The 27,136-nt window shown below is 39.2% G+C and overlaps 1 protein-coding gene and 1 non-coding gene across 3 annotated transcripts in view; one reads left to right on the top strand and one right to left on the bottom strand.

Annotated features, from left to right (window-relative positions):
* Positions 1–3,713: 3,713 nt before the first annotated feature.
* The window catches only part of SLC39A8 (solute carrier family 39 member 8), a 66,238-nt gene continuing 42,815 nt past the window's right edge, over positions 3,714–27,136 (bottom strand). For both annotated transcript variants that reach the window (XM_010953587.3, XM_074343212.1), the window contains exons 7-9: positions 8,724–8,931; positions 8,337–8,521; positions 3,714–5,256 (exon numbers count right to left, since the gene is read on the bottom strand). In XM_010953587.3, the coding sequence (XP_010951889.2) occupies positions 5,107–5,256; positions 8,337–8,521; positions 8,724–8,931 (543 nt within the window). In that variant the 3' untranslated portion in view covers positions 3,714–5,106. The remainder of the gene's footprint in view (positions 5,257–8,336; positions 8,522–8,723; positions 8,932–27,136) is intronic.
* TRNAG-ACC (transfer RNA glycine (anticodon ACC)) lies at positions 7,961–8,033 on the top strand. The gene has a single exon. It is a non-coding gene; the product is annotated as a tRNA-Gly (tRNA).

Here is a 27,136-nt window from a genome sequence, read left to right as displayed (position 1 = left end):
CACTGGACCTCCAAAGCCACCTGCCAGCCTCCTCTTAGCCTCTCTGTTTTCAGGAAGGGAGTCAGACACCAGTCCTCTGCATCCATCAGAGCTGCAGCGGCCCCTGCTGGGCTGTCTAGGGGGCCTGCTGGTGGAGCATATCACAAAATACAGAATGAGACAGGTTTTATAAACTTCCTCAGCCTTATGAGGAAGGGAAGTAGTTCTGATCTGAATTCTTCCTATGTAATTTCCCATGTAATTCAAAATATTTCATCTTCATTTTCCTTTCCCATGACTCCTGATCAAATATCCCTTTGGTGACCATAAGCATGGTCATAAATTATCCACATGTTGCCCTACTGGGGTTTTACCACAGCTAGGTCTATACAGCGTGGGGCCACCATGCACAGTCACTGCAATAGGAATTAAACCTTCATATAAAGTTTAAAACATATAAGCCCTGTCCATGGAAACAATTCTTCGGTAATCTTGCTGCATACACCCGAACTAAATGACATGAGATTTGGCGTTACCAGTAGCTCATCTAATTATCTACAAAAATCAGACGGCAACATTTCTGGTCCAACTTTGCTCATGCTACATAGCTACTATGACCCACAGAGAGGAGGGGGAAATAATTTTTTAACTTTATTTTTTGCCAGTTTCTACTGAGTTTCACAATTCTAGATTTGAGCCCAGCAATCAGAAGTGTTAAGTTCATAGAAAATAAGTGGGGGTTGTTTTTGCTGTTGTTTTAGAATTTAGACCATCCAGTGAAAAACACAGGATGTCTTCAAGGTAAATACACACTGGATGTCTCCAAGGTAAATAAACAGTACTCACAACAGGCTGAGACAGAGAAACTAGAAAGATAAGTACACGAGTGTATGTACAATACTGTTTGTCAGGTAAGATTGGTCAGGTGGGCCAGTATAATTAAAATGGCCAAAGAGTCAAGGAGCTAATCTGAAAGAAGTCCTGAGAAATCCCACAAGAAGCGGTTCTTGAACTGGCTGTGTCAGAACCATCTTGAATAGTAAGTTCCCAAGTGAGCCAGATGCAAAAACCCGTCTTCACTGACACAGCCACTGGCTCTCCAACATCATTGTTGGCTTCTTTTTACAAATAGAACCCTGATTTTATTGATGGAGGTACATCCAGCTAAAAGCAACATTTCCCAGCTTCTCCTGCAAGTTGGGGTGACCTGAGACTAAGTCGGTACGTGACTTTAAGTGGAGCTTGTTGTGTGTTACTTCTGTGAATGTTCATGTAAAGAGGATGAAGAGCTGGGTGTGAAATTTTTGTCTTTCCACCGATTTCTCCTTCCTGCTATGTGGAATTTAGACTTCAAGGCTAGGTCTCTCTAGCAAACACCTTAGAACGTGAGGTAATCTTGAAGTCAGAAGCCAAAGATTACAAGTCAAAGAAGCCTGGGGACCCAAAGACCGGGGACCCGCCATGCCAGCCCTGCTCTGCTGCTTCCACACTTTGTTACAGGCAGGAAAGCAAACATCTTCATGCATCTGTTATTCTGCACCATCATATCCTAAATACAATGATGCTGGCATTTTCTTGGCCTTACCAGATTCCAACAGATGATTTTCATTTTCACACAATACCACCTGGTTGCCTATGATTCTGGCAGATCCTTTGGAAATGTTAAAATACAAAGGGAAATGCAGTCTAACACAGGTATTGCAACCCACAGCTGGAGGAAGGCCCCGCGTCACAGAAAGCAGCTGTAGCAACATCAGTGTTAAGGAGTTTTTTGTTTCAGGATTAGAACCTCTTGTATTGTCAACCTCTTGTACTGTAATGGAGCTTAAGTACACACAGAGGGAGTCTGGAAACCATGATAGCCTATTGCTAAAAAACCAAAGTGAGCCCCAAAGGAAGGCGATGCCAATCAGAGTGTGGAGGACAGGTTGGCAGTTACCGTTCCCTGCCACAGGCCATCAGTAATTCTGTTAATCCACCTATGCCAATTACCTGGTAAACTCACAGGGCTTGTTTTGGTGCTTCCCAATTAACTCATTTTTCAAAAATGTAAGCTCCTGGGTAAAGAAACCCTTTTAGATGGGGTGGGTCTGAAATACTAAGCGTCTAGAGTTCATCGTAAAATGCTGTTCAGTAGTCAAGGCCTGTTCTCTAACTGGACTCTCGTGTTGGTTCCGCTGAGCAACTGCTGGAGACGTGAACGTGGCCGGGTCAGACTTGAGAACCGAGGGAACACAGATTATCCTGACTTAGAGCAAACCAGTGTCACAGCCACATAACTACACGTAGTAACTGTCACTGGTAAGGGAAAGAAAATAATGTTCTCTTAAAAAGGAATCAGAATAAATATTAAAGTTCAAACACGAAAGTGGTTGTGGGAACTTTGGGTGGATTTTCTAAGTACAATGAAACAGGAAACCTGTGTAGGTGGATTGCACCCACGTGTACTCCTGGCTCTCCCCTTGCTGTAGAGTTGCTCTGCCCTTTGTCCTGAGACTCTGCAGCGCCTCCTGCTCCAGTGGCCCAACCCAGATGACCCGCAGCTGCCCTGAGCCGTCCTGCGGAGCCCAGGCTGGGCCCGCTCATCGGCAGACCTGTGAGCACGAGAATAACCTGTCGTTGTGAGCCTGGGTTCTTCTGCTCCTTGGATGGGTTCTACTCCACGGGAGCAGTGCTGGTAGAGGTCTGCTGTGGTCCTAACCTCCCCCAACAATGATGACATCAGGAGGTAAGGGCTTTGGGAAATACTTAGGGCATGAGGATGGAACCCTCATGAATGGGATTCCTGCTTTTATAAAACCGGCCCAGAGCCATCCCTTGTTCTTCCAGCACCTGAGGACACAGCAAGAAGGCGCCATCTACAAACCAGACCCCAAATCTGCCAGTGCGTGGGTCTTAGATTTCCAGCCTCCAGAACTGGAAGAAATATATTTCAGTTGTTCATAACCTACCCAGTCTGTGTTCTTTTGCTTTAGCAGCCTAAACAGACGAAGACGGGGTCTGATTCAGTACTCAAAAAGGTCCAAATATTAGTAAGCATTGTTATAAAGTTCAATAACAAAAGTAGAATATGCACCCCCGTATAACGCACTGAAATCATTTTAGGTTTGTCATAGTTGCATCTTTAAAGCCTGAAATGTATAGAGTATTCAGGTGGTATAATGAATGCCTCATAAGATACGCTGACTGACAGGTCTACACTTTGTTTTCTAGGATAATTTAAACTCAGTCATGGCTTCCCATATGCTTCCTCCTACCGGCAACCATCGCCTCTAATAAGTAGCCATTTTCTTTTTCTTTTTGGGTCTCCATGCCCCATTGCCTCTGTTCTCCTCACAGTTGAGGAAAATGGCCACAAGACAACACACGGAGAGGGTAACATGAAGCTCCCCGGCAGTCCTCATACACAATGATCTACACTGAATGGGAGTTTGCTAAACCATCTCGTTTTAACATGACTGCGTAAAGAGCTTTTCACCCAGACATGTAATCTGTGCTTTAAAGAGGTAGTAAAGATTATTTCTAAAGACTGAATGTAAACACATGAAATGATAAAAATAGAGTCTATCTGTACTGATTTTAATGAACAATAGTTAATTTTATAGTATTTGTTTGCTGAATATTTTTGAAATAAACACATCACGAATTTACTGTCTATTCCTCTCCCTCATACCAGGTACATGGAAGGCACTCAAAAAATGCATATTAAGATGAATTATGAATGACACAATACATGGTTTCAAAGGTGTTTACTACTGGTCAAAAAATGTTTCTTAATTGTCAGTCATAGAGTGAAATGTGCATTAACATACATGTCAGATACTCATCACATCTGCTTTATTGCTACGTGGCACCATTTTAAGGCCTGTGGGAAAATGTGATTCCTGAGATACTTGTTGGTTTTCATCAGTCATTTTCTTCACTGTCAAACCATTTTTCCTTGAGTGACTTGGGAGCGTGAGTTGGGGTTAGGATGTTCAATTGTAGACCAACTTCCTGTATCTGCTAAGTGAATAAACAAACTCTATCTTTTATAAAAGGTAGAAACAGAACCACGGTGTGTGGAACTTTTTTGCAAGGTCTACCACACAGGAAAAATGCAGCCTGAATACAAAAGAAGTACTTTCTGAATGTCTCTCTATCACCCATAAGGAACATACATTTTCTAGACAATCAGTGTTTGACATACAGCCGTTCAGCTGTTATTTTGCATTTACTTAAAATACCCTCTGCTAAATAGTTGTGTTCATCTTTAAAAGTAAATTGCTTAAAATTACATTCAGTTTCTTTCTATAAACGAACATCTGCTTCACCTTCACAAAGCAAACACACTGTACATTGAAACTGAATTGTCACCAGCTTTACATACTGTTCTGCCATTTGTTGTGGTACAAGCACAAAATAAGTCAAAAGAAAACAATTCTGGCTTTTCATGGAATCTGGTGGAGTTTACACTTCGAGACAGAATGGCAGACAAACTCTGAACTTAGCAGGGCCAACAAAGCTTTACTGATTTCATTATTCGTATTATTTCAGGATGGTTTTCAAAGCAATCCTACAAGATCTAACTGAAATATAAAACAAAACAAAAACTATGAGCAATCTTTCTCTCCTGGCTTCATTAAGGCCTTGGAATCACTTATATCCATGTTGTGTACATTCTGATTTTCTTCCCCATTTTGATGTGCTTGCTCGTGAAAGCACTAAACCAAATTAACTGAAAGAAAACAATTCTGAAACTACTTGAATGTTTGATCTGACCAGAGATGGTGAAAGGCTTATATGGCCTAGTTTGTATTTTACTCTGGGTCTTGATATTGAAACGATTACAGAATGCACATTTCTTGCTTTGTGATGATTTTTTGTATTCATGAAACAAAAAAAAGTGGGTGTTTACCAAAGATCTCATCTATTAGGCTTTTCAAACTAGAACTGAGAGCTTTTTGAAACAATTTTAACAACAAATAATGGCCTATTTCACAGATCTGAAACCAATAATTGGTTTTCTTGACCTACAGTTGAACACAAAATTATCTTTTATCTAAATAGGATCGGCTTAAAAATCCCTTTGGAGATGTTTTTTATTTACGAAATGCCTTCATGAACACCACCATCTCTCATTTCCTACTACTCCAATTCAATTTCTCCTGCATACAGAGTGATGAGCAGAATGGCTGTGAATCCAGTCAACATGCCAGCATTCTGAATCATGAAGAAGGTGAAGTCGGTTTTTCTTCCAGTTACCTTCTCTCTCAGCATGTCATTCATCTCTGGAAACTAGAGGGAAGATGCATTGTTAGGTGACTGTTGCCCTCTTGTGGTCAAACATGAAACAGCCACTTACAGAGTTCTGTGGAGGGGATGATTATGTATTTCAGTTGTTTAAGCGTTTTCTCGTATAGAGAGCAAAATAGTGATATCCAGCCTGATCAGGTATCAACAGGGAGACAATACGGAAATAGTGTTCCCCGACAGATTAATCAGTGGGATGGGATTTACCTCATTTCATGCCTTCTGTCCCTCTCTGTCTCTGTCTCTCTGTCTCTGTATGTCTCTGTCTCTCTCTCTCCATCTCTCTAGCCCTCCTTCTTCTTTGCTCCCTCTGCTCCATCCACACCATTCTTTTAGGACCTTAAATGCATCCAGTCTCTTTCCATCCTCAAAATCTTCACGCCCACCAAAATCTCTATCTGAACTCTTCTCCCTCAAGTTTTTCAATGAGCTAAGTAAGTCTCTGAGGTTTCAGCATAAATCATCATTTCCCAGAAAGGCTTCTCTGAGCCCCTCCTAAGTTGCATTAGATTCCCTGTTATCATCTATCATCATACATATTGCTTTTCCTTTCATGTCACAGATTTTTTGTAATTATGTCACCATGTGTGTGATTTTGCTTGTGTGCTGAATTTCAGGTTCCCCTCCTTGCAGACGGAAGCCCCAGGGATGCAGGGATTGTGCCTTATTGCTCACTCTGGGGTCCACAGTACCTTACCAATGTCCAGGCCTGGTACAGAAATATCAATCAATAGTAGCTGACTAAATAAACTTTTAGAAATAACTATATATTTAATTCCCGTCCTCTTCAATGTGTTTTCTTTTGCTTTCTCTACCTCTCACAAAATCATGAGGTTTTAAATAAATTGTGCACTGTTCTAGGATTTAGACTATAACAATCTCATTGCAGCGAAAGCAATTAAAACCCCCAAGTTTTAAAAACTGACCCTTTCTCAGCATATAACTTCTACTGAAAAGGCTCCGTGAGATCTGTGAATGCCATCTTTTCAAGACATATTTCAAAATGATTTACTTATATGTAAACAGTGGTGCACTGTGCCAGAGCATCTGAGAGATCTCCAGAGTTCAGTCAATCCATGTGCCTGATTTAAGAAAATTGTTGCTATGATAAAATGGGTGAAAGTTGTCAAACCATTCTGAAAAAAGTAAAACCGCTGTAAGTACATGCAGTATCATATATTAGCACGATTTCTTTAAACTAGATAGACTCTGTTCTTAAAACCAGAGAATGGAGAAGTGATGACCTAGCATAAATGAACTATGAGGCATTAATTCTGTGAAGAAAAGCATAAATGCAGTAATGGTTCTTAGAGATGAAATTTCTGCCCTTGTAAGTGTTTGCACAGAACAATGAACAGAGATGGACAGTTATCACTTGGAGCTCTGAATGCAGATGAAGAAAATTAAATTATTGAATTATGTCTGTAATACATATTCAGTTCCAAATGCAAAGGAAACATTCTTTGATTTGCATAAACTTAGCACATTTTTCATTTTTTTGAAAGCTGTCCATGATTTACTTGAAAATGCACAGGACATTCTCTCTCTTACACACACACACACACACCACACACAGAAATAAAGACACAGCATAGACACAAACATACATACAAACATATACTGATCCAAGTAAATAGCCTCCAATTTCAATTTACTAGTTTTAGTTTAGCCCAAAAGGATCTCACTGTTTAGGACTTTGAAATTAACAAAATGCTATTTCCTTCAACAGGCTATTCCCTTCCAAATGTGATATCCTCACAGAAGAGGGCTGAAAAGTCCTAGAGGGACATACGATTGTAGAACACAAGCTTCACCCACAAGGCAAAATACCTGGGGAAGTACCTCCACTTCAGCAAAAATAGGTCATTTCTATTATATTATAAATAAAAGCTATTTTAGGTATATTTCTTATATCCAGTCTCCCTATTAAATTTTTCATGAATTTGAATGGATTATTAGCTATTATGTCTATTAAAACACCTTCTCTTCCTCCACTTATTTTCTTATCTTATTGTACTATCTGGAAAACCAAAAGTAGTGTTGAATAATAGCGTTCCTGATTTAAATGTCAAGGCTTCAGTATTTTACCATTCAATATGATGTTTACCTGGTGTATGGATTTGTTTATATGTGAGTGTGTGTATATAAATAGATTTTGTCATTTCATTCTGTTACTATTTACTTAGAATTTATATTAGGGATGGCTACTGAATTTTGTCAGCATTTTTGGGCATTGATTAATCTAATCCTAGGATATCTTTTCTTTACTGATGCAATGAATTATATTGATATTAATATTAGAAACGTAGTTTAGGAAAATATATGAGTAACCTTCAAGTATAGGAAGCCTTAATATGGGAAACCCAAAAGTCATAAAGGAAGATTTCAAGATTTAAGTATAGATAAATAACAAGGACCTACTGTGTAGCACAGGGAACTATATTCAATATCTTGTAATAACCCATAATGGAAAAGAACTTGAAAAAATATGTATTTGTATATATATGTATAACTGAATCATTTTGCTGTACATCTGAAATATTGTAAATCACCTATACTTCAACAAAAAATTAAAATTAAAAAAAAAGATTTAAGTATAAAAAAAAATAGGTCATTTCACCCTCTACTAATGAGATCATAGATCAAAGAGTCAATGAGACTCACCTTCCAACCACTATTAGTACAAGGGGGAGGGTAGAGCTCAGTGGTAGAGTGCGTGCTTACCATGTACGAGGTCCTGGGTTCAATCCCCAGTACCTCCATTAAAAAAATAAATAAACTTAATTACTTCCCCCCCCCCAAAAATAAAGGCACAGTTATGTAAGTTTCACAATACTGTAAACTGACTATGCTTCAATTAAAAAAAAGAAATAAATAAATAAAGGCAATCACTATTAGTACAAACTACTCAAAAAGAGTTAACTGTTGGACCAAGAATACTTTAAATTATAATAGAAAAGCCCTCCACAGTGCGGAAAGCAGAAAGTTGCCCTTAGTCAATTCATAGCCCAGATGCTTATTTCTAAATTTATATTAAAACAAGATAAAATTTTAAAATTTCTTACCATATCCGCTAGAGAAATATAGAGGAACATGCCTCCAGCAAGGGCAAATATAATATTTGGAGCAAAATTATTGCCCACCAAGATGCCAAAAGCTAGCCCCACGTAGCAGGAACACGCAGAAAGGAAGTTGAATAACAAGGCCTGTCGGGTGCTCATTCCTGCATTGAGCAGGATCACAAAGTCCCCTAGAAGAAGAAGAATATATCAAGTGAATAGGGTTTTTTTTTTTCTATTTTTGGACATGATAAACGATAATCACCAATGTCTGAAAAGGGTTCCTTCCTTCTGAGGCACCAGCAGGACTTCTAAGAGTGTATCATATGAAATGTCTCCCTCCCCTGAAGTCAAGAAGTGAGGGCCTTGGACGGTGTGCACAGAGCCCCTCACCTAACTCGTGAGGGAACTCCTCACACAGGATGGCTATAGAGGTGCTGAGTCCCTGCAGGAGAGACAAAGTACAGGAGGCCCCAATGGCCAGGCCATCGATGAAGTTGTGGAGGGCATCGCTGAGTGTAATCATCCAGGCAATCGTCCCTATTTCTGAGAGTTTGGGCCCCTTCAAGCAGGTCCATGAACATAACTCCTTTTTTCCATCCTGTAAAAGAACAGAAAATCAGTCAACAGGATAACCAGGATAACCAACATTTTTTTTTAATTGAGGTATAGTCAACTTACAACGTTGTGTTAGTTGCTGGTACACAACACTGTGATTCAGTTATAGACATGTGTCTATATATATATATTCCCTTTCATATTCTTTTTCATTATAGGCTATTACAAGGTATTGAATATAGTCTCAACATTTCTTGAAAGTCTAAGAGATACAGAGAAGTAGGAGATGTATTATGCATTGAGAGAGACATTTTTCCAACAAAGTCCTTTATGGTGGATAGGAACCCCTAAATCGTCTATAACACAGAAAAGACTTACGGTAAGAAGGAAGGAAATCAACAGATTGAGAGGCCTTGAACAAACCACATTTTTGATTTCTCCTTCAAACAATCCTCTTGACTTTTAAGAAAAAATTCTTACTACCTTCCTAAAATGTAAGAGAGATTAACCTAAGAGTGTGATTTATTCACATACTTTAAAATAAAAGTTTTTCAAAGACGAAATTTAGAGTCTTTTCTATGTTGACAACATACATGTGAAGTCTACACTTAAAGCCTGATGGCATCAAGGAACATTCATTCCAATCCACCCTATGCCGCTGTGTGACTATGAGCAAGTGATTGGGCTTCAGTTTCAATTGCAAAGTGAAGAGAATGTACTAGATGAGTCATTTGTTCTTCTTTTTTTTAATGATTCATTTTTCCAGTGACTGATTAATTTTTCACTGTGTTCCAGGTAGTGTGTGGGGTGTTTAGGCTACAACCACGTGGTCCCTATGAGCTCTAAATTTCAACGATTCCCTTAACAAATTCGACGAAGTGTGATCAGAATAGGCTTGCCTTTTACACCAACACTTCCTTCTATTTTGAAACTGTAACAAAAGGGGAAAATCCTACAATGGACCTTTTGTAAGAATTTAACTTTCCATAAAATTTACAAGATTGTATAATGACAAATGCCGATGGAAGCATTTTCCAGGAACTGTAGAAAAATATAATAAAGTGCAAATCCATTTTTAAGTAGGGAAGCAATTTGCAATTAACTGGAGAACATTTTATTCTTAATTCTCTTCCTCTCAACTCTACCTCGGCAGCTAATCAACATATTTATTGAATATCTGCAGTTTGTACAGTAGTGTGCTGTATGCTATGAAAAGTTCACGGAAGTGGAAAATACTGCCTCTCTCTTCAAGAAGTGTTTTTACCTCGGAGAAACAAGATGCAGAGTATATGACTAACTTTAAAAAATGTGCAATATACATCGGCTGAGAAGGGTTCCTTCAAAACAATTGTCTGAGAGGTTGTACATTTATTCGGTTGCCAACTCATTGCTCAAAACACTCTGGGGACTGTTTTTTCAGAACTGATTTAGATCTTGCCATACATCTTTTCACTGTTTCATTAGTGGCAAATCTTTATTTTTGAGGGATGTTTTTTGTTTGTAGACACAGCCAGAAGTCATCTGGAGCCAAGAAATTCTTACATGACTATGCAAGGAGGGAGCATTGTTAGTATTTGCCGTAGTAATGGTAGAAATAGTAATAGCAAAGCGTGGTATTTATTATGTGCCAGGCACTGTTCTAAGCACTCTAGCTATCTAATTCCTCGAGAACAATTCTAGGAGCAAAGTAGTACTATAACCATCATTTTATGGTTGAAGACACTAAAGCACAGAAAGGCCAGTGAACTTACCAGGGATGCAAAAGAGAGAAGTGGGCTTTTTCTAGTAAGCGTCCTCTTACTTCAAATTTATGGTAGGGGGAGGGGAACACTTCCTGTTTGTGTTTGTGATAAGATCTGAAGGCAGTTCCCAAGCAGAACACTCCCTCCTCTCAAAACTCTTATAAAAACTTGAAGCAACATTGGAATAAGTGTTTAATCTCCTTTTTTTTTTTTTAAAGGCAATTCTCATTAGCATAAAAAGAATTCCATCTAATCTTAAAAAGTGGTCTTGCTATAAAGTGTTAAAACATAAACTGAGGCAATTTTTTTAAAAGTTTAAGAGTTTTATTTGAACAAGAATCAGTTCCCATCTGGCAGCATCAACTCGGAAGTGGTGAGGAGCACTCCACAGACAGGTAGCTCAGGGAGAGACTTTCCCAGAGAAAAGGCAGAGCAGAGCAAGCAGACTATTGACTGGCTACAGTTACAGCTTACGTGGCTGCTCGCAATGGATTGCCCTTAGGTTTCGATTTCAAAACCTTGAGGCATCTACCAGCTTAAATTTTGGTTTGTTTATATACGGCATTAAAGACACTTCAGTCTAATTTCCTCCTTGTTTAATTAATTTAATAATTGGTAGATTTTAAATGCACAGCATAATGAACAGCCGTGATTTGGTAAATGTCAAATGGGTGGCTTGACTAAGAAATGCCCCGGATGAGGAAGCAGTGACTGCTAAAGGAAAAACAAAGGTGGTCATGAGAAAAGCCATAAATGAAGTGACCTTGGCGTTGTAAAAACTTACTGCCAAGACACCCCGGTAAGACCAGGTGTTCTCTTCTAACTCGGTTTACCTAACCACATAGCTAATAATTTCCTTATTTACTTGTGATGATTTGGGGGAAAGATTACAAGCCCAAGTCTTGACTGCATGGCATTTTATACAGAGTCTGTATACAAACTCTTCTAATTCTGAAAAAGAAATTAAATTAATATATCAGGCATGGTTCTCTTACCTCTGAGTACAGATATTATTCACTCTGTTTATTATGCTTTCTTTTAGCTCTGTAAGCTTAGGTCTCAAATGACACTGTTGGGTAGGTTAAGAGTTAACACAATTTTAATAGTCTTGGAAAAAATCAATGTCGGCAACCATTCACAAACAGTCCTTTTTTAATTCACCTGGAACAAAGTCACCGAGCAGAAAGAACAATGAAGTCCCTCTAGCCAAATTAGGGAGTATTCTCTTTCCCTTTCTTTTTTATTTTCCTCTGTTGTTGCTTGCTTGCTTGCTTCCTTGTCTGACTTGTACACTAAATATGAGGCTGTTTCCAACCTCAACATGATAAGGCAACTCGATCGAGTGAAAAGACCATCAGTCTGGAATCCAGAACTGAGTGCTACGTTGGCTCTGACAGGAATTACTATGCAATCATTAGCCAGGCTCTTAACATTTCTCACCTTATTAATGAAAATGAAAGTCAAAGAAAGCAAAGTGCAAAGTAGTCGGAATGGAGGGAGAAAGAATGTCATGGACCAAAGTCATAAGAGTTGGGGGGGGGGACTAAGTAGAATCCCAACATAAATACAGAGGGGAAGAAGGAAAAGGAAAAAAAAAGTACTAAGAAATCAAATGAAGAAAGCAAGTGAACTTATTGCAGAACAGTTTAAGCAAAGAAGGAGGAAGATCAAATGGAGGAGATGGGACTAGAGGAAGATAAGGAGGAGGAGTGACATGAGGTGGGAGGAGGAGGACGAAAAACCAAGAGTAAGATAAGAAGGGTGAGGAGAAGGTTAGAAATGAGGTGGAGAAAAACAAGGAGGGCAAGGAAAAGGAGGAGATGAGGAAAGAAAAAGAAAAGACTTGCCTATCCTGCAGTAGGATATGGATCATACAAATATGACTTACACCTGCTGTGAAATACTGTGCAGAGCAGAGATGATGAATAGCTATATCTTTCCACATGTAAGGATATCCAAAACACAGCCTTGAAGTAAAATATATCTATATAAAACAGCATGTCTGTGGCACCATTTTGTAAAACTTATTATTATAATTCTATGATGGTCTAAGCACAAATGTTTTTGTAAAGATACAAAAATGCTAATCGTGGTTCTCCCTGGAAGACAGTACTGTGAATAATCCTTATTTTTTTTTCCTTTTATCTTTTATGGGTATTCTGTATTTTGTTTGCACTTACTATATATTATTTCAATACTCAGAAAACAAAATACTACACCAGTCAGAATGGCCATCATTAAAAATCCACAAATGATAAATGTGGAGAAAAGGGAACTCTCCTAGACTGTTGGTGGGAATGTAGTTTGGTGTAGCCATTATGGAAAACAGTATGGGAGATTCCTCTAAAAACTAAAAGTAGACTTAACATATGATCCAGAAATCACACTTTTGGGCATATATAAGGAGGGAACTCTAATTTAAAAAGATACGTGCAGCCCAATGTTCATAGTAGCACTATTTACAATAGCCAAGACATGGAAACAACCTAAATATCCAACGACAGATGACTGGATAGAGAAGTTGTGGTATATTTATACAATGGAATACTACTCAATCATAAAAAAGAATAAAGTAATGCCATTTGCAGCAACATGGATGGACCCAGAAATTGTCATTCTAAGTGAAGTAAGCCAGAAAGAGGAAGAAAAATACCATATGATATCACTTACATGTGGAATCTTAAAAAAAAAAGGCAAATGAACTTATTTACAAAATAGAAACAGACTCACAGACAGAGAAAACAAACTCATGGTTACCAAGGGGGAAAGGGGTGGAAAGGGATAAAGGGAGTTTGAGATTTTTAGATATTAACTACTATGAATAAAATAGATAAACAACAAGTTTATACTGTCTAGCACAGGGAACCATAGTCAATATCTTGTAGTGAACTATAATGAAAAAGAATATGAAAATGAATATATGTATGTATATGTATGACTGAACTATATGCTGTACCCCAGAAATTGACCCAACACTGTAAACAACAAAAAGCAATACAATGGAGAAAAGGCAGTCTTTTCAACAAATTGTTCTGGAAGAAGTGGATATGTAAAGAAAGAAAGACAGAAATCTCAATATAGATTTGACATCCTTCACAAAAAAATGAACTCAAAATGGATCATAGACCTAAATGTAAATGCAAAACTCTAAAACCCCAAGAAGATAACATAGGGAAAAAATCTAGAAAACTCTGAGTATGGCTATGACCTTTTAAATATGACACCAAAAGCACAATCCATGAAATAAATAATTGAGAGCCTAGACTTTATTAAAATTAGAAACTTCTGCTTTGCAAAAGGCAGTATCAATAGAATAAGAAGACAAGCCATAGACTGTGAGAAAATATTTACAAAACACATATCTGATGAAGGACTATTAAGTAAAATATTTAAAAAACCTTTTTAAACTAAACAATAAGAAAACAAACAACCTGAATAAAAAATGGGCCAAAGACCTGAACAGACACTTCACCAAAGAAGATATACACATGGCAAATAAGCATATGAAAAGGTGCTCCACGTCATGTGTCATCAGAGAAATGCAAATTAAAACAAGATAACACTACACATCTATTACAATGGCCAAATCCAGGAATACTACAATACCAAATATTGGTAAGGATATGGAGAAAAAGAACTCTCATTCATTGCTAGTGGGAATACAAAATGGTACAACCACTTTGGAAGACAGTTTGGCAGTTTCCTAAAAAACTGAAAATACACTTCCCATATGAACCACCAACTGAGCTCCTTGGTATTTATCCAAAGAAGTTGAAGACTGTGTCCACACCAAAACCTGTACACAGATGTTTATAGCACCTTTATTCCTAACTGCCAAAACCTGGAAGCAACCAAGATACCTTTCATTAGGTGAGTGGATAAATAAACTGGTACATCCAGATAATGGAATATTGTCCCCACATCAAAAAAAAAAAAAAAAAAGAGCAGTCAAGCCATGAAAAGACATGGATGAATCTTAAATGCATGTTACTAACTGAAAGAAGACAATCTGAGAAGGCTACCTACTCTATGATTCCAACTATATGACATTCTGAAAAAGGCCAAACTACGGAGACAATAAAAAAAATCAGTGGTTGCCAGGGGTTGGAGGAATGGAGAGGGATGAGCAGGTGGAGCACAGAGAATTTTTAGGGCAGTGAACTTAGCCTATATGATACTACAGTGATAGAAACATGTCATTACACACTTGTCCAGACCCACGGAATGTACAACACCAAGAGTGAACTCTAAATTACGGACTTTGATTATGATGTGTCAATGTAGGTTCATCAGTTGCCACAAGTGTGCTGGCATGGTGGGGGATGTTGATACTGGGGATGGCTACTCATGTTGAGGGCCGGAGTACGTGGAAAATCTCCAAACTTTCCTCTCAGTTTTGCTATGAACCTAAAACTGCTCTTAAAATTTAAAAAAAAAAAAAAGTTCCTTTAAAAAAAAGTTACTTGGAATCTGACTTCAGATCCTTTATCTGTAGAATGGAGAAAGTAACACTATCAACTTCAAAGGACTGTTGTGATGATAAAATGAGATGTTTATAAACTGCCGAGTGCCCCATGAATGCTTATTATTGTGTCACATGGATGATCTTATCTAACGAAGTGCAGATGAACGCAGCATTGTTATAAGGAAGAAAAACAAAAACTGCCTAAGAGACAAATGGGCAAGATAAAGATTTCTCATATATGATCCTTAAACAAATTCAAAAGCATACTGATCAAGATTATTGGAGAAAAGGGGGAAAAAAATAAATTTACCAGAAAAGAGTTTTAGAAAAGCGAGAGGATACAGTGATTTGTTCAGAGAAAAAAGAAAAACTTTTAACAAGGATGCTTGAGCTTGGGCATATACTCTTTTTTTTTAATTTTTTTTTTTTTGGTCCAACTATTTTATTTATTTATTTATTTATTTATATTTTGGGGGAGGGATGGAGGTCATTAAGTTCATTTTATTTATTTATTTGATGGAGGTACTGGGGATTGAACGCAGGACCTTGTGCATGCCAAGAACACACTCTACCACTGAGCTATACCCTCCCCCCATAAACAGACTCTTGAAGAAAGATATTGAACATTCAACTACTGGAGTTCAAGGTATATTAAAGAGTCAGGAGATTAATTATCCAGAAGGTCAAATTCACTGTGAAAAGCATGCAATCTGAGATAATAAGTTTATATGAATCTGGTAAATGGCCGGGTATAAGAAGAAGGGAATCTTTAAGATGTAAAGTATTATCTTGCATATACAGCATTTCACAGTTTACAAAGCACTTCCATATGTTGGTGCCTTCATTTTCTCTTGACCTTTGTAACATCCTCATGAGTAAAACAGAACAATTATTGGCACCCTAATTTTAGAGATGAGGAGAATGACAACCCAAGAATATAAATGACTTGCTCAGTGTCATCACACAGGAGGTGCTGGGATTAGGCTCCTTAACAATTTACTGAACACCTATTTTACAGCAGGTGGGGACTGTGCTCAGAATCAAGGACAGAAATATAAACACAAGAATCTCCATGTTGTCGGCATTCGTCCAAAACAGAACATCCAAGATTCAAACTTCAAGTCTATGCTAACTGACTCCCATCTGCCCTTTCAGAATGACTCTCCAGCCTCTCGCCCTGCTCTCTGTCCTGAATGGGCCACCTCTACAGGCTTCTTGTCCTCTGGTTTCCACTTGAGATGGACCCTAGGGGGATTTCAGGGGAGAAAGGAGGGAGAAGGCAGAGTGTTTATTCCTCTGACACCCCTCTGAGTGATCACCTTAAGCTGTCAGTGACCTTCAAACGGAGAACACAGCTCTTCCCAAGAAACTAACTCTCTTCCCAGGTTCTAGTAACTGCTCCCTCCTCTCCATCTTTGGTCCAGGGTTGGTAACAACTTTGTCATTACTGCTCCCTCGTTCATGCACTACTTTTATACCCTACTCACACCTTATAAATAAATCTTCCTGAAATTATTCCAATCTGAGTGATCTATCTGTTTCCTATTGGGATCATAACTGATAGGGGTCATTTGTGCTGGAAATGGTCATAGAGAACAGACTCCAAAAATGGAATTTAATTGGTTTTTCATGTATTCAAAGTATGGGGAAATGGACATTGGTTACCCACAGGTGGGCTGCATTTTTCAGTGAAGCGCAGAACATGAAAGGGCTCTACAAGATCTAGGCTGTGTTGCAAGCTTTCCTGCCACTTGGTCCTTGTGACCCAGCAGTCCTAGTGGAACTGGGAGAGCTTGGCAGACAGAGATGCTCCCCTGGCAAGCCCTGATCGGAGAATCACAGTGCAGACCTCTAAGATGTTAGAGTAAAGCCATGCCTTCTTTAGTCATTAACTATTCTTTATCTCAAAAGCAGTTTCTTGCTTGTTTCTAGGTCCTTGTAGAGACTTACCTTGTGCCTCTGGGACATAAGTGACTGTGAGACCATGCCCAACATGAACTGGATGTTATCTGATCCAGCAAGCTATAAAACCAGCTGCTCACATCATTCCATCATTAGGTTGTACATACAAGAACAAGCCTGCACCAGTCTTAAAGACACAAACAAACTGCTATGGTAGTTGATTTAGACTCCCATAATCTAAACCTAATACTTCATCTCTTTTCCCTCAACAATAATAAGGCTTCATGGGGAGCTTCCCACAGCCAGCTGTGAACAGCACCAGCCCGCTATACAATCCTACTCACAGTGAACTTAAAGCATAATGATAAAGATAAATCATCCAAGTGGGCAGAACGTTTGAGTGTAGTGTTGAACTTCACGTAGAAGTGATGGCCTGAGATATACATCTACACTAACTCATGAATGGGTGCTAAAAAAGTCAGCCAGATGGTCAGAGACTTCCAAAAAACAAAATTAGAAATCGGTAGAAAAGAGATCTGGGAAAAAATACACAAATGGATCACATGTCAAAAGGCACAGAGTGTGAAGATAACTCTGTTCCATTAAGTTCCATAAGAAGCTATCACCAAGGATACCTCAATAACAAAGGAAGCAAGAAGACCCAACTATAAATGTCACTTGGTGTCTTTCATTAGCCATCCCAATGTTTGCTTAATGGCCCATATACAAAGAGGTCAGAGGAGTGGGGATGGAGACTATTCATGGATTCAGGATTCTCTTTTTCTACCAAGGGTGATCTGGCTTATCAACACTGAAGAAGCCCCAACCTGTCAAAAGCCAAGGTCAATCCTGAGCCCCCCAAAAGACATCATTGCCCAAAGGGTCAAGACGGTCCAGTTGGCCATATGTGGCAGCAGGATGATTACACTGGATCCTTCCCAACATAAGGCGGTATCTTTGTCCTTCCTCTAGCCCTGAAAAGTCAGTCTCACCTAACTACAACCAAAATCAAGCTTCATAGGAGAAAGGAGAAATTAAACTTATTTTTAATGATATAACCAAATATAATTCAAATGCATTTAGTCTCTAGACATTTGGTTTCAGGAAAACTTTGTAACTATTTTCAAAACTCTCTTTGCCAATGAAAAGAACCATTAGCAAGAAAATAAGTTTCCAGAAACCTTGAAAATTCTTTCCTTTCCTTCTGTCTCTTCTGTGAAATGTGAGTGAAGTTGTTTAAATCTTCAGGAGTTGAAACTGTCTTGCATTTTTAGTTTGGGACCATATCATTTGACTGTCTTAAAAAAATAATTTAGGAGAAATCCGAGGGGTTTTCAAGAAAGTATGCGACCATTTTGCCAATGGAATTTGAAGTATATCCTAATTAAGTATTTACAGTTATCCTAATGGACTACTTATGCCACTCTGAAAGGATGCCTACTGTTACTACAGATGAGGAAGGCATTAATGCTCTGATACATTCGGGAAGCAGGGTATCATTTCTCATAAAAAGCTTGCATAATGTACTCCCCAGCCCAGGCAACTCTCATTGTTACTGAGAAGTCTCTCAAAGAGAGTCAGAAGGCACCAGGAAATTGGTTAAGTTTTAATGTAAGTTGGAGAAATTTGTTGCCGGGCTTCTGCAATATCATGTTCCCCAAAATCAGAAATATCTACCCTGCTCAGCATCATCTTCCAGAATAATTCAGATGAGGAAACAGGGGTAGGACGAGGTGCAGTAGAGGAACCCACCCCATGCAGCAGCTGCCTGTGGGGTAATTACCATTTGACATGAATTACGTGAAAGAACTGAAATATAGAAGAGCCCAGCCAAGGTATTACAAGCGACTGACTGACTGGCCCTGCAAAAGATGAGGGTATGCTCTCTGATCCTCAGAGATCTAGGAACGCAACCCTCTTTAAGGCAAGAAACTCGGGAAAAATGCTAAGAAGCAAGGGATGACTGATGACAGGAGCAACTGCAGCCACCGTGACAGAAGAGGCAGTTAGGACCACTGTGGGGATGTGAAGAAATGAGCAACCTCCCAGCACAGAAGAAAGTGAGTGACAGCGGGTTAGAGAGCGAAGCGGGTTCTCCGAAGAGGCAACCAACCCTGGTCTACACTCCAGTGGTTCAGAAAAACAGAGGTCATCTCTGCTTTGTATGTGGAGAGTGAGGGGTGAGAACCATACAGGGGTAAGGGTTCCAGGACTTCACTCCCTCTTAACAATGTCACTGTGACACTGTGAAGATCTGCTCACCAGTTTAAGAAAAGAAATTTGATTGTGGCGAATTGAGCATGGCAGACACAGGATATACTCAGTGAGCCCAGACAAAAACAAGACAAGTCATTTCATCTTCACAACAATCCTATGTGGCTATTAGCTCCCATTTAACAGATGAGGAAACTGAGGTATAAAGGCATTAAGTAACTTGCCCAAAGTCATTCCTGTAGAAAGAAGCAGAGACGGGATTTAAACAAACTACACCTGGGATCCCTGGGAAACATGGGGTTTTATTTTCTCTTACTCACTCCTGTTCATCCAGTATCTAGCACTGCAGGGACTCTGAACATTCGTTGTCTGAATAAATGAAAGTGCAGATATAGTAAAAGTACTTTTTCTTTCCTGACAGGTTCACAAATCATTGTCACAGGAAGCATCTATTTCAGTCTTTCCAGAGAGCAAACATAAGGGCATTTACACAACGTGGGAAGTATGTGCATAGAAAAATGGTCATTAATCAATTCCAAGTTGGATCATCTACATAAAAAAAAAAAACCCTCTGAAAGTGCGGAAGCATTTTTGTTGTTCTTTCTTTGTTTTCTCACCAATTCTTTAAGGTCATGGAGCCAGATCAAAAGTTCCTGGAAGACAGGTTTTTTTTTTGTTTGTTTGTTTGTTTTTCATTTCAACCCAGAGCTTAAAATTAGTAGGTGTTCAGTAAACACTTCTTTTAAATAAATCACGCGGAGAGGGGACTTGTTTTGCTGAGCTGAAGGGAGGAGTGGAATGCCAAGGTCACATTCTAGTCAGCAGCTGTCAGTGCCTCCACCTCCATCCCAGTGACCACCAAGGGGCAGAAGAGTTTTATCAGCAGACATCTCGCATCTAACCTGATGAGACTTCCACGTTTTTCAGAAGACTGTTGGAGGAAGAGGCCATAAAAATAAGAATAGTAGCAACTAACACTGCTGAGTGCTTCCCACTTGCAAGGGACTCTCCTAAGCCTCTAACATCCAATCACAGATGAAGCAATGTGGGCAGTAGAGGGAAGAGCTTGACCGAAGCCACACAGCTAGAGACGGAAAAGCCACTGACCCCAGATGGCTGGGCTCCTAAGCCCAAGCAAGGAAAGGCAGAGAAGGCTGCTTAAGAGACTTGAGTTTTTTCAGATAAGAAATTCAGAGTTCAGCAGTGTATTGCTATAATACTGGGTTATTTCATTCCTGTTTCCAGTCTCCATCCTTGAAGGTGCCACTGATTCTAGTTCCTGTGGTTTTGAGGAGCAAACACTAAGCTGATGTTCTGGGGTTTGCTAACACTTCAGACACACTTAAAATAATACCTCCAATCCTTGAGGGGAAAAAACACCATCCTAGGCTTTCAAATCTACTCCATATAATCTGTTGTTTACAGACCACAATATGGGTAGAAAAGATACAGTTGTTTTTGACTGTCCCTTCCTGAGTTTGTTACATTTAGTAAAATTTAATTTTAGAATGAGAGGCTTATTTGAGATTATTGATACTTATTTAAAGGTTAGAGCATAGTAACACTTATTTTAAGGAAAGAATTTTCTGCAATGTCATTTCATATAGGCATCCACTATGCCCAAGCTACTCCGACCTTCTTTCAATCCCTAAACCCTACCAGACTCTTTCCCACCCTAAAGACTTTGTGCTGCTGTTTCCACGGCCACGACGTTCTCCTCCTTGATCTCTGCTTAGATAGCAGCTTCCTACAGTTCAGATTGCAGCTTAAATACACCCCAATCACTCAAACTAAAGTAACTACCCAGACATGCTCACATCCTTACTTTCTAGTTCCCTGCACAGCATCTGTAACCCTAAAATGCTGCACTACACGTCCACTGGGACAAAGAGAGCCCAAGATCAGAAACATTTTCTAATTTGCCACAATATCTCCCATGTGTAGAACAAAGACAGGATTGAGCAGGTGATCACAGGATACATGACAATTGAATGAACAACAGAACAAGAAACTGAATACCATCCTCCCACCCTTTAATATGGCTTCACTAATTTGACCTACAGACCAAGATGTCATTCAGAACATGAACTCTTACCACAAAAGAAGACTCAACTTAAGATTGCCTTTATTGCTTTAATATATAACTTGCATGACTGAAATTTTGATCAAAGTCATGAAAACCATCAAGAATCCAGAGAAATTTTCTGCAAAAGTCATGCTTTCCCAGTAAAGAGTTTTTGCAATTTTACTTTCCAAATGTAAAACAATCTCTAGATTTAAGTATTTGTTTTGCAGCCTAGAAAATTGTTGACGATCCCCCACTTCAGTTTTTCTGATATGTATTTTATAACATAGTAATAAAAGTAGATGAACTAAAAAGCATCAGACCAGAGACCTCAACCTTCAGGTTTACTGAACTTTCAGAGGTAATCTTTAATGGTGTTTTCTTAGCTTTTGAATTTTTTTCTTTAATCTGCCTTCACTAGATTGCTATAAAGGTTTAATAAAGCCATGCTCATTAAGCAATCTGGTATTCCTAAGTAGAAGATTCAACCAAGTTTGCTCTTTTTTTTTTTTTTCACTTTTAATGTTCTGATACCTGATGACAGAAATAAAAAGCAAAGCAGAAAACCACTTTTAAAAAATTGGGCTCTCTCCTTGTGACTGCTAAGAACTCAAAACTTACAATAGATCTGAATAAACTGGACCGCTGATCAACACGGTGAACAAAGTTAAAGACAGGAGACAGTCACCACTTAATTAACATAAATGAAGAGTCATTAACTTAATGGCACTGAGAGCCTCAGAAAGGAACTGAAATCCCCCATCTAGAAAGCAAGCATACAGTAAAATCGTATTTCACCACCCAATCAATGATCTGACTGGAACCTGAGAGTTCATTTATTAAGAGTGAACACTTAATTTGGTCTTTAAACACCTTCAATTATTTTTTCTGCACTAAGATTATCAGTGAAGTATTGACGGTTATAAAAATGTTATGTGTGACCAAGACATTTGTCTCAGTCACAAAATTGAATAGAGGGAATACGTAGGCAGATAAATACCTATAGGGGCGTGTGTGTGTGTGTGTGTGTGTGTACCAATTTGCTAATGCTCTACCACACAGTGTAGTGGCATCAAATTCAAAAAACATTTTGGCAAGACCACACTTCACCTGCATGATACTTCAGCTTTGTGTTCTTTCTAATTTAGGATCCTTATTTTGAAATACATAGAATAAACATAACATGGAAAATAGAATACAGAATAAACTTTACCTCCCCAAGTACTTCTTCCTGGGACATGAATTTTGTTTATTACAATCAAACACCTCATGCTTTGGCAAGGTTTCCATCATGCGATCCACTGGGTAAAAATTACTCACCAGGTCTTGATCCAGTATTCCCAAACCGCAAGTCGGAGCATGTAAAGAACATAGCACCACGTAAACATTTTCAAATGAGAAAATAGCAGAGATTAAAAAGTAAAAGTAAAAGAAAGAGGCCTATCTTGGCAAGTCCAGTGTCTATGACATGGACATCTTTTACAACTCAACCTTAAAAAGCTTGAAAAGGCTGATGTTAAAGACACAGCAGCGATAGAATATATATTTACATTTTTCCATTGCTTATGCTGGTTGGCTTCTGGGCTTTCTACACAATAGAATCCAGCAACTCTTTCTGATGCCCAGAATTAACTTACTTGAACCTCTTCATTTTTTCCTTATTTTTCAAAAGAAAAATATATTGGCATTCATTCTCAATTTTTTATCAATCAGCATGCATGACAGAACAACCCAGCAATTCTTCATTATACTAATGGGGGGAAAATTAACTGAACATCAAGCTTAATTGAGTAAAACCTCACTAATTCTTCTAAATAGGGACAAGTCCTGCTTGATTAGTGAAAGCAATTTAGTATAGAACATGTTTTGATAAATACGCCTTTATTGCTTTCCAGAACTCATGCTAATAAACAGCTCCTACAGCAAGCACAGGGTATGATAGAGGTCCTTCAGAAAACCTGCCACACTGCATGGTAACAGTTATGTAGCATCTTAATTACATAATAACAACCCGATGTTTCTTCAGATAACTTAAAATCTTTAGGTGCATCTTGCTGACAAATTATTTCAAAAGTAATTTTCATAGATGATGCCAAAGTAGTCTACAGTCTAGCCTGTGAGTAAAATACTAACAAATCACAGGCTCTCCGCGGTGACAGATTAGAGTCAAAATTAATGATGTTTCACTCTGCAGGTAATCCTCAATTCACTACGAGCTGCACCCCAAAAGTTCATTTTGTAAGTTCATTGTTGGAAATCAGAACTGACTAGAGCCATGCTCTCATTAGTATCATGTCTATGGACAGAACATGGGGTTGGGACTCCAGACCCTGGAGGGGATCTCATTGGTAGCCCTGCCATTTATTATCTGTGTGACCTTGTGTAAGTTATTTAACTTAACTGAGTTAATTACATCTGTAAATAGATTTACTACCTATGTCACAAGACTGTTGTTGGAATTAAACATCATAACCGTAAGGCACCTACCACAGTGCTCTCCACTCTCACCCCTGGGCCTTCATTTGCTTCTATCAAGCATCTTTCTACATCAGAGGGGATAACGGGGAGGCTGCAGAGGCACTTCAGTGGCTTCATGAACCCCTTTAAATTGCATGTAAGAATTGGTGGGTCTGTATACTCTTCTGTTGCCAAAGTTCACACGCTTCATCAAACAGCTTCTTAAGGGGAACGATTACAAGGTGACAATGTCCTACAGGGGCACTCCCTAAATTTTTAAGAATCAGAAATGGCCAAATGCTTAAAAATAATAATTTGAAGTAGTCTCTGCATCCAGGTTACCATTTCATCCAGTCTTATTACTTAGCAACCTCCCACCCATCCTTCAGATTGAAGGTACAAGCAGCACCTGCTCAGAAAGCATCTGTGACCACCTCACCTGCATCACCTCTCACCCCAACATGGGCCACGTCTGTCTCAGCACAGCAACCTGTGTGCTCACCACACAGCACAATAACTATTTTCACATGGATGTACGTGCCTTTAAGGAATTCCAAGTACATGGATGCTTGGTAGGAGGAGGACTTTTTTCTTACAAAAGTGTATTTATATTTTGATTTCATTAAAAGTAGTCATTTTAATTGTTGAGAAACATGCACATTAGGAAGTAACTGGGCTTTGTTAAAAGAACTTAGAATTTGACAGATGTAAGTTCAAATAAATCCGAAATGCTCTGAAATTCAGCTCAGAAATGGAGAAAATCACACCTACTGATCAAGGCTGCACCTGAGTAATATTTGTCAGACATCGAGTGCACCCCCTGCACATGATCCAGACCACCAGCCGCACACCCCTAACCACCACCATCGCTGCCAGTGCTGCTCATTACTCAGGAGTGACAGGTAATGGAAATCTAACATGCTTGCTCTCCGCCTGACGCAGGACGCTCTGCCTGACACTGACCATGGCTCAGAGAAAAGAAAACCTATGCAGGGACAGCTTTCTGGAAGTGGAGTGCAAAGTGCTATTTCTGGAACCCTGTACACAGGAGCAGACTACCTTCATATGTGACCGCCTGGTCCCCAGAACACTCCAAAGGTAGCAGGCATGCCATTCTCCAGGTCTGCAGCAGTGGGGTTCTACCCAAGTGGATTCTGTCTCCACCGCCCACCTATACAGAGTATGGCTTGAATTTGTGAGTCCGAGTTGAAAAGGTCAACACTTCCATCCCTGAAAGGGAGGACATAGGCCCAGGGCTGAGAACTCTGCCTTTCTGCCCAGCAATCTGCTATCAGCTTGCGTCACCTTTTAGGTGAGAGGAACGGAGAGGAAAGAGAACCTCTTCCAGGCCTTATCTCCCGGCCCCTCCCCCACACTCCTTCACTGCCGCCTCCTCCTGCCTGAGGTGGAGGCTGTCCGACACCCACGCCCTCCCCTCCACCCACAAGCACTTTCTCCACCTTGTCTTCCTTTTGGGGATCAGCGGCTCCACCAGAGTTCTAATTCCCTTTTAGTTTCTTGTCTGGGAATTTGCTCCATCCGACTGCTGACCTGACTTCCACTCTCTCCTGCATCCTCAGCCTCTCTCTGTCCACTCAGCCTTTCTCTCTGTCCGAAACCTCCCTTCGATTAACAAAATCCTGAATCCTGATACTCTACTGAACTGCTGTTCTTCCTCATTTTTTCCCCTTCAACGGCAAACTCCTTGAAATAACTCACTTTTCTAGTCTTCTTCTGTATCTGTTTATTAAATCTGGCCTTTCCTCTCCTTATAGCCCATTGCAGCACAGTAATCCCTCCAAAAGTAGCTGTATCTAACTTCAGAGCATTGAAAACTTACATATTCTTTACTCGAGCCTATTTGAAAACACCAAGGAAGGAGTTATTCAGCACACACACAGCATCATTTCAAATGCCCTCCAGACCTCTCTTCCTGGCCATTATTTCAGCTGTCAGAGCAGAACCTCCAATCTCCTCTTCCTTGAAAGTTCTTTCAAATTTTTCTTCCCCCTCCCTATATATGAGTTCTCTGTCTTCAGATAAACTTGTTATTCTGGAAGCTGACCGATCATTCTCATTCATTACTCCATGCTGGGCAATGCTTTTGAACAAAGACATATTATCAAGAAGAGTCCACTAAATAAAGACTCGAGGTTTTCTCTATTTACAGCTGGAAGCATAGCACCCCTCCACCCCACCCCGGTCCCCGGCCATTTTCTTCTGCGTTCCTCTGTGATGCCCCTGAGGACAGAGCTGCCTGTCGCACAGGACTTGGTGCACCAGCGTCTCTTCTAACCACCCCTGACACTGAGAGATTTGATCCGCAGGGAAAGCAAATCAACCCCAGAATTCGATTCAACTGCCTTCACAGCCTTTATTCAAACTTGCCATTTGGTTTTGTTCTCTGCAAACTTCCATGAAATCCCTGCTCTCCTCAGTTAATCTGGAAACCTTCATTAATATAAATCTTGGCTATAAATTGCTTGAAGTATAGTCAGTTTACAATGTTGTGGCAATTTCTGGTGCACAGCATAATGCTTCAGTCATACATAAACATACATATATTCCTTTTCATATTCTTTTTCATTATAGGTTACTACAAGATATTGAATATAGTTGCAGCAACATGGATGGACCTGGAAATCATCATTCTAAGTGAAGTAAGCCAGAAAGATAAAGAGAAAGAAAAATATTTCCATAGTCTCGAATAAAGTCTTCCTTGCCATTTCAACAAGTGTCAGAATAAGTTTTTCTTTAATACAAATCAACAGGAAAAAAGACAAACAACTCAACTAAAAATGTGTGAAAAAGATGAACAGGAAACACAAAGGCAAACTTATGGCCAATAAGCATATAAAGAGATGCTCAACTTCACTAGTAACCGGAAATATACAGAGGCAAATCACAGAAAGAGACCATTTCAAACTCATTAAATTAGCAATAGATTGTTTTTAAGTCTAAAATTTCCAAAACTTGCCAAAGATGTGGAGAAAATGTGACTTCTCTTCAGCTTCTGATGAGAGTGTAAATAAGTATAAGAGTTTGGAGACCAATGTGCTGTTGTTATTCAGTAAAATTACGTATGTGCATATCCTATGACCCATTTCTTACAAGTCTAGCTATGTACCCTGACCTTTCTCACAGAGTTTCTGTGAGACAGTTTAGCCCTAATGCCTTAAGGCATCCATACATATAATAAATTATTTGATGTTCTATGTATATGTAATGGTACTATGTACCGTCCTTAAGAGATGAGAGAAAACACTCACTTAAATCATTTTCTATGGGACTTACTTGTCTCACAAGACTTCAGTTTAGAAAAGCTCTAGATCAATGATTCTAAATCTGCAACCATCCAAGTGTCACCCAAGGGCATTTAGAAATATGAGGGTAATGGGGCTAT

This window comes from Camelus bactrianus, chromosome 2 (assembly GCF_048773025.1).
Source record: "Camelus bactrianus isolate YW-2024 breed Bactrian camel chromosome 2, ASM4877302v1, whole genome shotgun sequence".
In the NCBI taxonomy this organism is placed as follows: Eukaryota; Metazoa; Chordata; class Mammalia; order Artiodactyla; family Camelidae; genus Camelus; species Camelus bactrianus.
Note: the sequence above shows the minus strand (reverse complement) of the source record. Positions and strands in the feature narration are given on the sequence as shown.